The following is a 15,171-nucleotide window of genomic DNA, read 5'->3' as shown; positions in this document are numbered from 1 at the left end:
CAGAAAAGAAAAAAAAAATGAAAAAATATAAATACACACACAATGAAAACACAGAACGTTCAGTTGTTAACACACTCAAAAACATACGCCGCTCGTGCAGTCGCCGCCAACCTCCATTTGGCTCTGGTACATTTGCATCTCTGGCCCTTTTTCATGCATGAATTATATACTTCTCTTCCACCTGGGCTGCTCTTCTTTCATCACTAAATGCCACTTTAAACTTCTTTTTATTTTTTACGACGAGCAAGAGTCTTATGTACGTATATTTTTTCCTTGTTCAATTATGCTATCGTGGTGTCTCTCGAAGTGGTAAGGCTTTGGGTGAGAATTTGGAGTGTCTCTTCTATCTGGGAGCTGCATTTCTGTCAGTTTAAAATAACTTCTTTTTAATGTTTCGTATTTGTTAGTGTCTCTGTGTTAAGCTCCTTGTTTAATTGGTTATTGGTTTTATTATGTTATCGTGTGTGTTTTTAAATTTGGAGTTAAGTGTCGTGTTTATAAGTTATGTTTAATGTTTTTCTATGTGTAGCAAGAACTCCTCTTTTCTTCTTTTCTTGTTTAATTTGTTTAATTATGTTATCATTGTGTTTCTTGAATTAGAAAGGTTTTTGGATGAGAATTTGGGCGCTTTTTGAGTTTGCTTGTTTTTTAGGATTATTTGCTTATGTGTTGTGTGGTTTTTCTGAGCTGAAACTTGATAATTAGCTGAGTTTGTGGTTTGGGTTTAGTTATTAGAGGCATTTATCAATTCAGATGTTTAATAAATAGATGGGCTTGTGGATTGTTTGAATTGGTGAGCTTGGGCACATCTTATAATAACTAACCTTTCACTTTGCTAAAATCTTTTGATCGTTTGGTTTGATGTGTGTTGTACTCATGGTTTTAGGCATCATGTGATTAGCAGACTATTTTCTAGGTTTTAGAAATAATATGTATATATTGTAAATAAATAAGTTGAAGATGTATTCGAGTCTTCAAGTGAAATATGATTCCTGACCTTTTGACAATTCATTATACCTTTAGATATAATTGGAGAAGAAAAATTCTTGGTTTACCATTATTGCGATGGTGATTTCTATATTCCCACTTTCTGTTTTTCAAATAATCAGAATGTCTTTGGGCCTAATTCTCCCTTGAAACCAGCTGAGATAATCTACAACTTTTGCACAAATATTAAAAAAAATCATGTTGGGTCTAAACTATCATCTTCATGATTTTAGGTGTCTTGTGTTTGGTTATTGATTTGTGCTACTCAATGGGGATTCATGTATAGAGGACGAGACAACAAGAACAAGCTGAATAGTAAGTCACATAATTGCAGCATAAACAATCCATGGAGACAAACTTTGATAGAGCCGATTTTTGGTTAATGTTCGAAAAGTTCAGAGAGCAGCAGTTCAAGAGCTTGGTGAGAATGGCCTGAACTGCACAAGTATAGGAACATCTATCAACTACAGAAAATGTTGGTTGAAGGTTATAAATCTTTGAAGGCTGCAGAGGACATTCCTGTTGATATACTTGAACTTTCACGAAGCAGGGACCTCAAGGTGGAGGCAAAAGAGGACCCTGATGCCACTGAAAATTCAAGCTCATTTGCCGACACAATTTCTGGAAATGAAAATGCTTCCAGTTTAAGCGATGCTGAAGTTGAGTCACAGTTCATTCCTGACATTGATTTGGCTCCTGCATTTGATGGATTTGGCAGTGTCTTCCCAATAAGGTTTGGTTTGTTTCACTTGCATATTTCCCTTAGGGGGCGTTTACTTTGGAGGATTAGTCTTGATAGATAAAAATAGTAAGGCTAATCCCTTGTTTACTTTGTTGGATTGAAACTTTGGGATATCCCAAGGCCCTTGATTATTTTTATCATTTAAGCTAGTTTTGCTTGATTCTTATCCCATCAAAAGGGTGGGATTGAAATAATCCTACTCTTGAGGATAAAATTACTCAATCCTCTATTTTATCAATCGTGCAAAGTAAACGCCCCCTTATGGTACCAATGATATCCTGTGATGACATTTGGAATTGCCTTTAGATATGATTCAGTATGACACTTTATTGTAATCCCATGCATTTACTTTCTTCTTATGTGCGATAATCAGAAATAGCATGGCAGTTGAGCAGATTTAGCGTGTATGTACTAATCTAGTTAAAGTACGTAGAAACAAGAAAACTTGTATGACTTCTGAGTTCCAAGCGTTTATACATTGCTTGTGAAGTAAATATCTCTTTTAGAAGTCCCTTCCTAACATAACAAAGCATCTTTCACCTTTATAGTTTCTCTGCAATCTTGTGTTTGTTGCATATAATTAGAATCTACATGCATTATTGTTATTGTTTTGTCCCTTAGATGAAATCGCCTGCGTTACATATCTTATTATGGACCAAGTTATTGCCGTGTAATTGCTTTTATAGTCTGATCATACTTGCAAAAGTTCAAGGTTTTTGAAAGTAGAAATTAAAAAATGGAACTGAACGTATTTTGTAGATAAATGTTATTCTCCAGTAATGCATTGTAGATAACAAGAAGCTATAAATAAATTGTCAAGGAGTTTGCCATTGTGCTGCGATATATGCCGAATGTCTAAGCATGTGACAGTCTCGATTATGTAGGAAAAGATGTTTACTGCATTAGGTGCTTAGTCGAGAAGCTGCTTGCAGATGCACTTAATGTGAATTAAGCTATAATATTACTGCGGTTATTTTCCTGCTGCAGTGACTGGTAATCACATTTAGATTTTCACTTGCGTGTGTTGCAAGAACAAGTTTTTGGTGACATTATTCGCTTAAGTAACTATGTCAATTGTGTTAAATTTAATGCTTGGTTCAGTCAAATTCATAATTTTCTTGTGCTACACATAGATCGAGCTCATTCTCTCCTACTGACTTATTATTTTCCCAGGAAGAAAAAATTGACTGCTCACTGGAGAAACTTCATACATCCTCTAATGTGGCGATGCAAATGGACAGAGTTGAGAATAAAGGAATTAGAGTCACAAGCATCAAAATATGCCAGAGAGGTTTCTGTAATTGACCGTGAGAAACATATGCCGTTAGATAAAACAACAGTGGAACAGTTGGGATCAAAGTCGCTGCCAATTCCACTTCAAAGTCGTAGAAAAAGGCCCATGAAGAGGAGAAAAAGAAAGAGAGTGGAGAATACAAGTGATATTACAACATACATGTCAAATCATATCCTTTTCTCTGAACGAGGTTTGATCTTCTTCCTTGTGCTATATTAGACGCTCTTGTTAATCTTACTTTCGACTACAAAGAAACCAGTCAACTGATTAAACTCTTATTGCAGAAAATAAGAGACCTGATCTGGATGGAGTTCCTACATGGGAGAATAATGGTAATTCAGGTCTGATGAAGCCTCAAACGAGCCAATAATTTCTGTTTTATTGATATATACTTATATTATGATGATGATGATGATGACGAAAACAAAAGAAATAATCAATGATGATTGATGATGATGACGACGATAATTTCCTTAGTCACAATGCTACCTTTATTGTTTTTAACAGAGATCTTTATTTCTGTTTTGCCATATATTAACTTTTTCTTACATATTGGGTCCTACTAATGGATTGAAGCATAATGTTTTATGTTGGCTTTGTCACTTTATCTGCCCTCATGGTCAACTCAAGGTATGGTCATGATGTTGCTAGAGAGAAAATAAAGATTTTCTATATGTATTATGCTATATGATGAAGAATGTATGTGTTTTCTTAGTTGTTGCTCTTGGTGTCTATTTGCAGACAAGCATGCGGGCACCCGTGATGAGTTTGGCCTTCACGATGATTATTCATTTCATGAAGAAAATGATAATATCCTAGAGCATATCCTCAGGAAAATCGAGCTAGTGCATACTCGGGTTCATAAATTGAGGACTCAACTTGATGTAGTTTTGATAAATAACGCTAGCAGGTTTTCTTCCTCTGAGAACTTGAGCCAACTTATGGGAGGCGATGTACGTAGCCCTACATTCTCTGCTTGCAATGGGGATACAGTCTCGGTTGGGGGCCTGTATACATCATCTCCTCCGTATATAGGGGACTATGATATCGGGGATTTTGTTTTACCCGACAGTGCAGTTTCTAGTTTTGGAGAGCCTATCCCGATTCCTGATATCATTGAAAGCACCGTTGGACTACTGTCATCTATAGATGTCACGCAGCATCAAACCCAAATCGGAGACTCGTCTGAAAAGGTAAGACAAAATGCAATCTTCCCTTTTTAATATTTACTTTTCCCTATACTATGTGGTCCCCTTACAAATGAGAAGTTATGCCTCGTTCTTTATCTTATTCATTTATCGAGCATAGCTTGTAAGGCGAGGAGATACCAGACCACATAAAACAACTCTTTCCAACTGCATTGTCATAAGCAAATCATCTGCACAATGGCACGTTGCTTTGCTTGTTTTCTACCAGAACTGAGTTGGTTTCATTTCAGATTGTGGACAACATCCTGATACAAAATGAGGCAGCAGAAGTTGAGGGCGCCTTCAAATACAGCCACAACCAATCAGCTGACAAGGCTCAGGACGCGGAACACAGTGGAGAGGAAGAGAGCAATAACAAGGCCTCCATCTTGGCTATAGAGTCCGACGTGGAGGCAAACACCTTGAAATCATGTCTTACCTCTCAGATACACTTCCCCAAGAATAAGAGGAAACGGGGAGAGCGCAAGGCCGGTTCTGGGAACTGGAGTCGCCAGCGGCCAGGTGAAGCTGAAAGCTAACGAGTTATTAGAGCCTCAACTATCTCTACTCTACTGTGTCAGGGAAGGCTAGTTCTGCGCAACGCAGGCGCGCCTCCAATGGTCTAATGAGGTAACACACCTTAGTCACTTCCTTTTTTTTTTTTTTTTTTCTTTTTTTTTGTGGGCTCATTGAGCCAAGTTGTTAGTTCAGTTTAGGAAGTGCAGCCATAATGCTGCATTGTATTGTATGTGCAGCTTCTCGTTTGTAGTCATCAAATCACTGCTGGATTCCAGTTTTTGTTGTTTCATTTGATGGCTTCAAATCCTTTGTCATCTACAAGTTGAATCATCATGCCTTCCAATCAACAAATTCAACTTGTGTCCAATAATTTGTTATACAAAAAATCCTAATGTTTGACACTTTCTCGAAGAATGCCGTAACATTCAAATCGTAATTTTGGTACCCAACCTTTGAATAACGTAAAAAAAATGTTACTACATGTCAATAATTTGAGCATTAATTGTCAAAATTGACAGTTAAAGATAGATTTAAAATTTATGATGATACTTAATTAGGATAAATTTGAGTAGTGAACCTAATATTTATCATGATTCAGCAGCAATATATGATGATATTATTACATGGTGGATACCGATGTGGAGACATGAATGAATGCATGCATGCAAAAGTTGATGCCTGTGATGGATTCAAGTCAGAGGCCACAAGCCAAGTAGCAGGCTTTTAGTGCCCACACATGTCAAATGATCACTCTCTACATTTATATACAAGCCCACCAACCAAGTTTTCATGCTCTTAATCATTACATAATTGGAACAACAATATGCATCTGTAAAAGATTTTATTATTATTTTTATTTGGGAATTTACTACTTTAACGTTTTAACTTTTTACAATTATAATTGTCCAAATTATAATTTTCCAATGTATACAAAATTACAAGTTGATATTGATAACTGTCAATATTATTGACAATTTTACTCTGTTAGTATTTAATTTTTAGAAGTTGAGTCCGTAACTATAAATGTGTGAATATGTTCATTAATGTTATTTGGATACTAGGTTGATCGATTTTCGCCAAGTCAAGAAGAATTAAGGTTTCATTACTTAATATTTAACGGATGTGGAATATAAAATTGAAAGTTTAGATATTATTTCATTGTTGCTGATAGTATAGAATATTTTAAGATATAATTAAGCAAATAGTTTGGGATATTTTAGATATTGCCTAATATTATCAAATGCGATCCCAATCTTAGAGCACCCGCATCGCGGGTACTCGAGGAGGTCCTCGAGGAGACCATCCCACTCGAGGAGGGCGATGCGGCGAGGAGCTCCTCGAGGCCTCCTCGAGTTATCGAGTATCCTCGATAGGCAAATGGTGATGGCGCGTGCAATGCACGCGCCCAATTAAAAAAAAAAAAAAAAATGAAAAAATCGAAAATTCGAATTTTTATACACTTTTTGACTGCAGTCCTCGGTCTCCGCACCTTTGACCGACGAATTTAATTTTTTTTTTTTTTTTTTTTTTTTTTTTAATTTTCCCTTCTTCTTCTTCTTTAAAACACCCATCTTCTTCTCTTCTCCACACCTCTTCTCCTTCTTCCTTCATCCTTCTTCCTTCTTCTCTTCACACTTGTTCTTGTCCTACAATTTTCTCCGTCATGGATCCAAACAACCCTTTCTACGATCCAAATTGGTGCCCTGATCTCTCCTCCGATTATCATCCCGATATGGGAGGAATCAATTTGGAGGAGAGCCCGCCCGAGGAGGAACCGGTGAGTGCTCAGCAGAGTGTCTCCCCACCAAAAAAAGGCGGCCGGAGGAAGGAAAAGGCCACCAAAATGAAGCACGACAAACCAAAAGTTTACCGTCATACTTACCTTCCACATCATACAGATCTCATCGTCCAAGTTTGGGCGGAGGAGACCAACGACTCGATCCGTGGGACGGATCAGAAGGGCGAGTCATATTGGGGCCGGATCCGCGAACGTGTGTGCCCCATCATCGGCGTCGACCTCGGCATTAAGCAACTTCAGGGCCACTGGTCCCGGGTGAGCGCGGATGTGCGTCTCTGGGAAGCTGTTTGGGTGGAGACGAGCAACAATTGGCCGTCCGGTCATTCGGATGATATGATTCGTGAAAAGGCCCAAATCATCTTCAAGGCTAGAAGCCCAACCAATGCCTCCTTCAATTTCTGGAACGCGTGGAGAACTCTCCGGCACAATCCCAAGTTCAAGTCGATGTACCTCCTTGGAGACGTGCATGCCTCCAAGAGGACAAAGACTACGGAAGAGGGTGGCTTCACCAGCTCGGCGTCGGGCGAGGAGATCTCTTCTGCTCGGCCCATTGGCAACAAGGCGGCGAAGGCGGCGGCCAAGGCGGCGACGGCGGCGGCGAAAGGGAAAGGGAAGGCTGCAGCGTCGCATACGAGCTCGGATCCTCCACCAGAAATTGTGGAGAGGTTGGATAGGAACGACGCGCAGATGAGGGCATTCACCGCCCAGTACCAGCGGAGGAACGATCTCCGGGAGAGGGAGCTCGATATGCAGCTCCTGAACACGGATACGACGAACATGACGGACGCACAACGTGCATTGCACGCGTCCATGGTCGCCGACGTGCTCAGGCGTCGTGGTCTATCCTAGGCTTTTAATTATGTGATTTTAATGATGTTTTAGGTTTTTTAAATTTTTATGTATTTTTTTTATGTTTTAAGTAATTTTAATTTTTTTTTATGTTTTAAGTAATTTTAAATTTTATGTTTAATCCAGTATTTAAATATGCAATTTAAATTATGCAATAAAATTTAAATGAAAAACATAAAATCAAAACTAATATTATCAAGGAGGCTATCAAGGAACCCCAATGCAGCACTACCTACTCAATAACACAAATACTATCAAGGAGGCTATCAAGGAGGCTATCAAGGAGGTCCCAATGCGGATGCTCTTATGCATGTAGGCAATAGCACACACAGAATCTCATGCTTCCATTTTCGCTGCTGTGGCAACTTAATTTGACTTTAGAATAGAAATTAAGATGTGGATATTTTTGAAGGCGAAATTGGTAATTGACTGAAAAGCACAGATTTACTTTATCTCTCAAGTTTGAATATCTTTTCTCTTTCTTACTCAATTAGTCGGAATCATTCTGCCAAAGCAAAAGCGATAAAGAAAAGCAGATCAAATTCAAAAATAAAATATGAAAATAACAACTTAGGCATTTGCGTACATATTTTCGAGTTACATATTAAAGTTTCATCACTCAATCAATTTATTCATTGCTCTTCTCCTCCAATGACCATCTCACTTTCTCCATCTCTCTCTTTCAATTCCTATCTCCTTTTTTTCATGCAAGATCCAAAGAACTCCCACACAAGGTGAGACCTCTCTCTCTCTCTCTCACACACACACACACACACACACACTGCTAAATGTTGAGGAAGGCATATTTCAAAATCATAATGGCGTGAAAATTGGATATGTATATGCAAGCAAAATTAAGGCATTGATTAGAGCGTAGAGTACTTACGTGCTCAGAGGAACTAGAAGTACAACATGGTGATTAATTCGACTTGAATATTGCATTCTTAATTTCGAATTAATACATTTTGTACTAGCTCACTCACCATTTATTCAATCTCACAAAGGTTTGCCTCTTCAATATGAATAAACCGTTTATCTTTTCTGATTTAAATCCTGCTTCTAATGAGTAGTTCAGGAATTCAGGATTTGCAAGATTATCGAGAATTTAACAACAATAAATATAAATATATAATTTACCTACTTCAAATAATAAAAGATAGGTGTCTATTCTTGAACCATCAGACAAATTTCTTGGGCCAAGATGGGCCGGTGTTATTTGGTAATTTTTCCCTGGGCCCATTATAGTTGCAATCTTACACTGTAGTCCCAATAGTATTCACATATATGTACCTAAATTGCTTATAAATTATTTATTTAATAATCTTATTTTTTTAGATTAAATGTAGAATTAGTTAATTGAGTCTTAATATATCTTCAACACGACGCGGGGCGATCAAATTATTACATTATATTGAATTTACTGGGAATTAGTTCATAGAGGTTCTATAAATACTTATATATGTGTCAATATGTATGCATTGATTTTTAGTTGTAGTTATACGTAAAAGAGGAATGATATCCTCGTTAGCATTTCTCACATTTAGTCAATGTTATCATTTTTTTATATCATTTTTTATTCTAATACATGAAAATTCGTTATTGACATAAAAAAAATTTATGAATTGCAAAAAATAAAAGTTCGGTTACTTCTTTTTATTCATTAGATGAAAGTAATGACACCAATAATAATTTTTGAAATATTAAATTCAAAATAAATATATAAAATAACATTAACTAAACGTGAACCGAGCTCACGATAACATTAGGATATCATTCCTCTATATATAAATATTAGCTTACTTATAATAAATACTATATACTTGTTATTTAATATTTTGTATTGATTAATTGGGCCATTATGTGGGACCATAAAAGGGTTATGGTCCAAAAATGTTATTAATATTTACTCTATCTTGTAGAATTTATTCGAGAGATCGGCCGCATAATAATTATGACTTGGTGAGTTTAGCACAAACTATGCGCGACGCGTGTGACTTATATTTGAATTCAAGGAAGATTTAATTCCCAAGTATGAACTTCTCCTAAAATTTCATTAGCTTCAAACTTTTCAAGTCAAAATTACAGAGTTCGTGTCGGACTAAGAGAGAGAGGTGTAAACGTGTTTACTCATTCTTCCTTTTCTATTTACTTATACAGATGACTATAACGGAAAACGTGCAATTGACATTGATTGAGTCAACATTCATTTTCCCCTTGCTCATTTAGTCATTTATCCTTTTCTTTTTAATTGAGGATGCACGATTAATATGGTAAAATTCGAACAACCGCAAAAAATTCAAACACTACATAATCCAATTATTATTTATATTCCATCCGTCTAATTGATCTTGTCCTATTTTTTCTTTTGGTTGTCCCATTGATTTTATCATGTTTCTATATTTGATAATAATTTTACACTACAAACAATACGATCACACGCATTTACAGATTTTTATTATACTAATTATACTCTTTTTAATAACCATGCCCAAAATAAATGAGACAAATTTAATGGGACGGAGGAAGTATTTTTCTCTCTCTCTCTCTCTATATATATATTATATATTAATGTTATTCTAATTCCTTGCTTGACTATTATTTATATATAAATATATGTTTATTAGGATTGTCATTCTCCAAGGCCCAACTACAACAACACACATACACACACATTTATGTATAGTACCGTTTGTCTGCCAGATATGATGAATTAATGGTAACAGTGTTTTATATTAATGCCAACAGTTCATTATTTATAATAGTAATTGAATTTGATCAATAACCGAGTAAGAAAATTAACCATGTGTTCGAATTTCAATTCTCATGGCAAAAAATCAATATATCGCACATCATTTATAAGCACTTATAGTAAACAGTAAACACAGTCGATCTGTAGTCCATAGGAGTATTTCTTTTCATTATTTTTCTTTTTATATCTCAAATGTTATGATCAAAATCATGAAAATTACAAATTACATAAAAAACCCCGATTTATTCCTCCGCCTTTCAAATTTCAAATAAAGGAACAAAATTGATATATTTTGCTTTGGTTTTTATGTAATTTATAAATTATATGTATGATCTGGATGATGGTGGACGTAGGAGGCGATGGTATCAAAGAGCAATAGAGGCGAGCACGTTATGGAAAGCCCTCTCGAAACCAATCGATGAGTTGATCCCCATCAAAAACATCACTCTTTGGAAGACCAGAGACATCACAACCAGCTCCAGAAAGCTGAGGAAATGCGCGTCGACGAGGGCGGCGGCGTCGTCGCTCAGCCACGTGTGCCTGTGCGCGCCGATCTCAGATGTTTTCCAGGCGAGCGTGGTGGCTCCGAGGCGGCCGAGCGTCAGCTACGCCAGATCGCGGTCGGTGTCGTCGGAGATGCGAGCTCCGGCAACGGCGAGGATGAGCGGGGAAGGGAGGAGGATATTTAGGGGGAAATCGTTGACGGATGATGTGTTGATGAGGAGATTTGTGGTTGATGAAGAGGCGACGAGGCGGAGGAATGAGATGGAGATGATTAGGAAGAGGAGTGGGATGAGGATTAGGAGGATTGGTCCTAGTCCTTTGAGTAGAATGGTTTTGGCTCACAACCAATTAATTAATTAATTAATTGTTTTTAATTTGTGACTCTCTTCTTCATTAGAATGGGAATGCCCGGGGTTTTTGCATGCCGTGTTATTTTTTGCTATTATGTAGTTGTGTGTTTCTTGGAAGATTAATTTTTAAAATATATATGTAGTTTATTTAATTTGTATCACTATATATAATAAAATATAATGATATAGGAGTTTATAAATTAAACAGATTGAACTGTGAGCAGATCAGTGGTTCAATCAATTCAATCCTTTAATTGGTGACAAATCATATCACCAACTGATCACTAGTTAAATTTACTTAATCATATTTTGCATAATCATATATATTGACCTGTCTTAACGAAGCTGTGTTTTTTTTGGTAAAATTTACTTAAAGAGTGTTTGAGTGTATACACCCAAATAAGTGAGAATGTATCTTTTTATACAAAAAGCATAAAAAATAGTAGAAGTTTTTTATACTCATTCATAAGAATATACGTTTTTCATATCAAAATCAATAAAAGACCAAAACACCCCTAAATAAAAGAGTATAAGTTACGGCTTGCACGCGATGGCAAGACACGTACGGTCGTGTAGCCACCGTGTGCAGCCATCGTGTACACGTATATATACCCATAATTGTGCAGACGAAGGCTCAAGACACAATCGTGTACAACCATCATATATATGCACAATTACGTACCCTAATTGTGCACACGGTGGCTACACGACGTTGTCTTGCTATCGTGTACAAGCTGTAACTTATACTCTTTTATTTCTTATAACTTATTAATATATAGTAAGAGTAATGTAATAATTTAACATATTTTGGTATAAAATATTTATACTCTTATAAATGGGTGTTAAAAACTTCTACCTTTTATTATGTGGTATTTAAAAAGATTGCCCCAAATAATATAATGCTAAAAGATAAGAAGCACATACTGTGATATTGGAGTAGGGACTAGGTAACAGATAATCTCATTTGAAATAATTACCCCCTTATTCATCTATGGTTTCTTGACTATATATGTCTATGCATACAACTAATTAATCTATAATGATAATTTTGTAATTTTCTTTTCTCTCTCTTATAAATGATCATTAGTCATAACCCTATCTCTTATCATTGGACATTGCAAAATCAGTGTAATATTGATAAAACGAAGCCACCAAATAATTTTATAATTTGCTCTAATTTAGGGTTCACATATCACATATGCCGTGCCATAATGAATAGAAATATTTGAACTGATCATTGCACAAAATGGCCACCATTATATCAAAGTCATGCTTCTAATCATTAATTTGCTGACTTTTTTAGACCCAATATTTTGATTATTTCGTAAAAAATATAGCTCCCTTTCACGTTTATATTCTATTATGTTCTGTATAAAATTATCTTATTTTTCAAATGTTTTGTGAATTTGAATATAAATAATTTTTAATTTATATATCTATTTTAAAAACGAATGCACTACAATATTTGTCCATTGATTTTCCATAATCAAGAAAAATGGTAACATCTAAATTAATTTTAAGAAAAAATTGCTATGTAAATTAAAGTAAAGTGACGCATTATAGCTAATTAATAATAATAGTAACTCAAGTAAAAAAATAATAATAGTAACTTGAATAATTTTCTTCTACGATAATATAATAATACTGATAATAACACTATTAATATTATTGATAATAATAATAACAACCTAGCTATTTTGGCACCCGTAGTCAGTAGCATAAGTTAGTACTTAATTTGACATCAAATATTCAAATTTCACCACAAAATTTACTCATAATTATTTTCGAATTATACAATAGTATTATATTTGACAATGTTAACTAATGATGTTTCGCACGACTCCTCTAAAATTGTTTGCCTATGTGACTATGTCATGTCACCCAAGGTGGTCAAAGGTGGAATTTTTTTTAATGCACCATCCGTGTTCCACAACCAAAATGAACATTTCTGAAGCATGAAAAGAAATTCTATCATTAAATCTATTCAAAATTTTCCATTTTGATCGAGACACAAACACGGGACACGTATTTTTTTTTTTACTAGAAAATATATACTCCATATAAAAAAAATCTTCAGCAGGCACAGGAGTTGTGCCAGAGCCAGACAGACTGCGTAACATGTAGACTACCAAAATTTATTTCATCTTTCATCTTTTTTTTTTTGGAGTTTTATTTATTTATTTCACTTTCAAATTTCTACCTTTTCTTTCAGGAGTTTATTTATTTATTTCACTGTCTATACATTTTTTTTCACTCCCTCTCTCTCGGGATGGTTGTTAGTTCTAGGGGTGCCGAACCAACACTGAAAATCGAACCGAACCGAACCGAATGCTATTGGCGCGGTTCGGTCCCAATTTTATTGGTTCGGTTTCAGAAATCAAAAATCGAAAAATTTCGATTAGGTGTCGGTTCTGAGTTTTTGGTTCGGTTTTAAACCGAATCGAACCGACAAATATTAATATTTTATTAAATATTTATATTTTATAATATATATTTAATTTTCTAATGTTAACCTAAAGAAACCTTAAGTGAAAATCTGATTCCCTTCCTATTTCCATTCTAGGCGCCGTTCTCTCCAATCTCCATTCCAATCTCTGATTCCCTCTCACTCGCCTTCCACTCTTCCGACGTCCTTACCCGCCGTCCGCCCGTCGCCGACTCGCCTGCGACTCCAGCCGTCCGCGACTCGCCTGCCTCCGCCAGTCGACTGCCTAGAGTCCAGACACGACGACTACCCCCATCCAGTTTCCAAACGCGGCGCCGACTCCAGTCCATGCATAGGTTTGGTAAACTGAACCGAAACCGACGGTTTTTTCGATTTGATTTCGGTTCGGTTTGGCACCTAGAATTGGTGCGGTTTGGTGCCATTTTTTAGCATCGATTCGGTTTTCGATTTTCGGTTTTTGGTTCGATTTTGCACCAAACCGAACCGATGATCACCCCTAGTTAGTTCTTAATTTAAGCGTGCAACATTGGAATTTTCATTTATATAGACATAACTTAATCTATACATTTTCCGGTTGTTAATGTATAGTTAATTAGCAACTCAACATTCGATTGTTGCATGATTCAAGAAACAAAAATGGAGAGCTACGGAGATGCAAATTTTAAAGCAATTTGGGGGACGGATAATCTAGGGCAAGCTTTTCGAAAAGCTGAAGGGATACGCTCTAGGGGTGTCTTGTTTAGGGGGGGCATTTGTACCTTAACCCTTAAAAATATTAAAGGTTTCTAGTTTAAAGTAAACATTATTGTGTAAAGATATAAATTATCTAATAGTATGTTAAAGCTTTAAATTATCATAACTTGTTTATTTTAAATCTATTTTTTACATATTGTATCAAATTAAATGTCCTTTTATGATCTTTCCTTCAAAACATATAATTAAATATTTTATTCAATATATACTTAATGAAAATGAAAAAAAGTGTGCTCTATTTACAAAATGAGAAAAAAAAATTAAAATTTAAAGATTAATGGTGGCTAATTGAGAGACTAATGGATGATCATTTTGATTTTCAGGTATTATTTTAAAATTTTGTAAAGATTATGATATTTATTTCTTCTTAGTTTACAAATTGTTATTCAAAATTAATTTAAAATTAATTTCGAATCGGAGATTATAGTATAAATTTCAAAACATGACATAATTATATTGATCAAAAGATCATAGTTTCAGTTTGAACATGCAGGCCTCAATACACGTTAAGCTAATTCCAATGCTTAAATTTATCAATTGTGATAAATAACACAATAAGATAAATAAATAAACATACAAAAAAGATTTAGCTATTCGATAAATGTCAACTAAAGCTCAGTCTTTGTAAAGTTCATTTTTAATAATGCTATTAGCGCCTGCATTACATATAGTTCAGTATCACACTATTCATTAGACAATACAAAAACTAATGTTATTTGTGTATTCTTTTTCAATGGTAAATTTATCATGAAAAATAAGGGATAAAAAATATCATTCTTATAAATTTCTTCTTCTTTCCCTTTATATTCTACAAATAGAATTTCATAATTTCTCATTCCTCATTTTCACTCTAATAAAAAATAATATTATCACACCACAGAAAAAAGAATTAATAAGAAATTGTGAAATTCTCTTTTATATAAAATAAAGGGAAAAAAATTAAAGAGAAATTTAAAAAGAAATTCTCCCCTGGCCCTAAGTCAAAAAAAAAAA

At 35.1% G+C, this 15,171-nt stretch overlaps 2 protein-coding genes across 3 annotated transcripts; both read left to right on the top strand.

Moving 5' to 3' along the window:
• Window positions 1-5,033, top strand: LOC130995923 (uncharacterized). Of its 2 annotated transcripts, XM_057921426.1 has the most exons (7): window positions 1-126; window positions 1,221-1,302; window positions 1,382-1,720; window positions 2,903-3,213; window positions 3,308-3,364; window positions 3,765-4,216; window positions 4,462-5,033. In XM_057921426.1, exons 3-7 carry the CDS (start codon window positions 1,461-1,463, stop codon window positions 4,747-4,749), a joined length of 1,368 nt encoding a protein of 455 aa, XP_057777409.1. In that variant the 5' UTR covers window positions 1-126; window positions 1,221-1,302; window positions 1,382-1,460; the 3' UTR covers window positions 4,750-5,033. The 2 variants fall into 2 exon arrangements, with proteins under 2 accessions (XP_057777409.1, XP_057777418.1); XM_057921435.1 differs by having other exon boundaries at window positions 1,221-1,720; window positions 3,308-3,355.
• A 2,928-nt stretch (window positions 5,034-7,961) lies between these two features.
• LOC130996835 (uncharacterized) lies at window positions 7,962-11,186 on the top strand. The gene is made up of 2 exons (XM_057922107.1): window positions 7,962-8,110; window positions 10,479-11,186. Exons 1-2 carry the CDS (start codon window positions 8,028-8,030, stop codon window positions 10,987-10,989), a joined length of 594 nt encoding a protein of 197 aa, XP_057778090.1. The 5' UTR covers window positions 7,962-8,027; the 3' UTR covers window positions 10,990-11,186.
• The last annotated feature ends 3,985 nt before the right edge of the window (window positions 11,187-15,171 follow it).

The sequence above is a fragment of the Salvia miltiorrhiza genome, chromosome 1 (genome assembly GCF_028751815.1).
Source record: "Salvia miltiorrhiza cultivar Shanhuang (shh) chromosome 1, IMPLAD_Smil_shh, whole genome shotgun sequence".
In the NCBI taxonomy this organism is placed as follows: domain Eukaryota; kingdom Viridiplantae; phylum Streptophyta; class Magnoliopsida; order Lamiales; family Lamiaceae; genus Salvia; species Salvia miltiorrhiza.
Note: the sequence above shows the minus strand (reverse complement) of the source record. Positions and strands in the feature narration are given on the sequence as shown.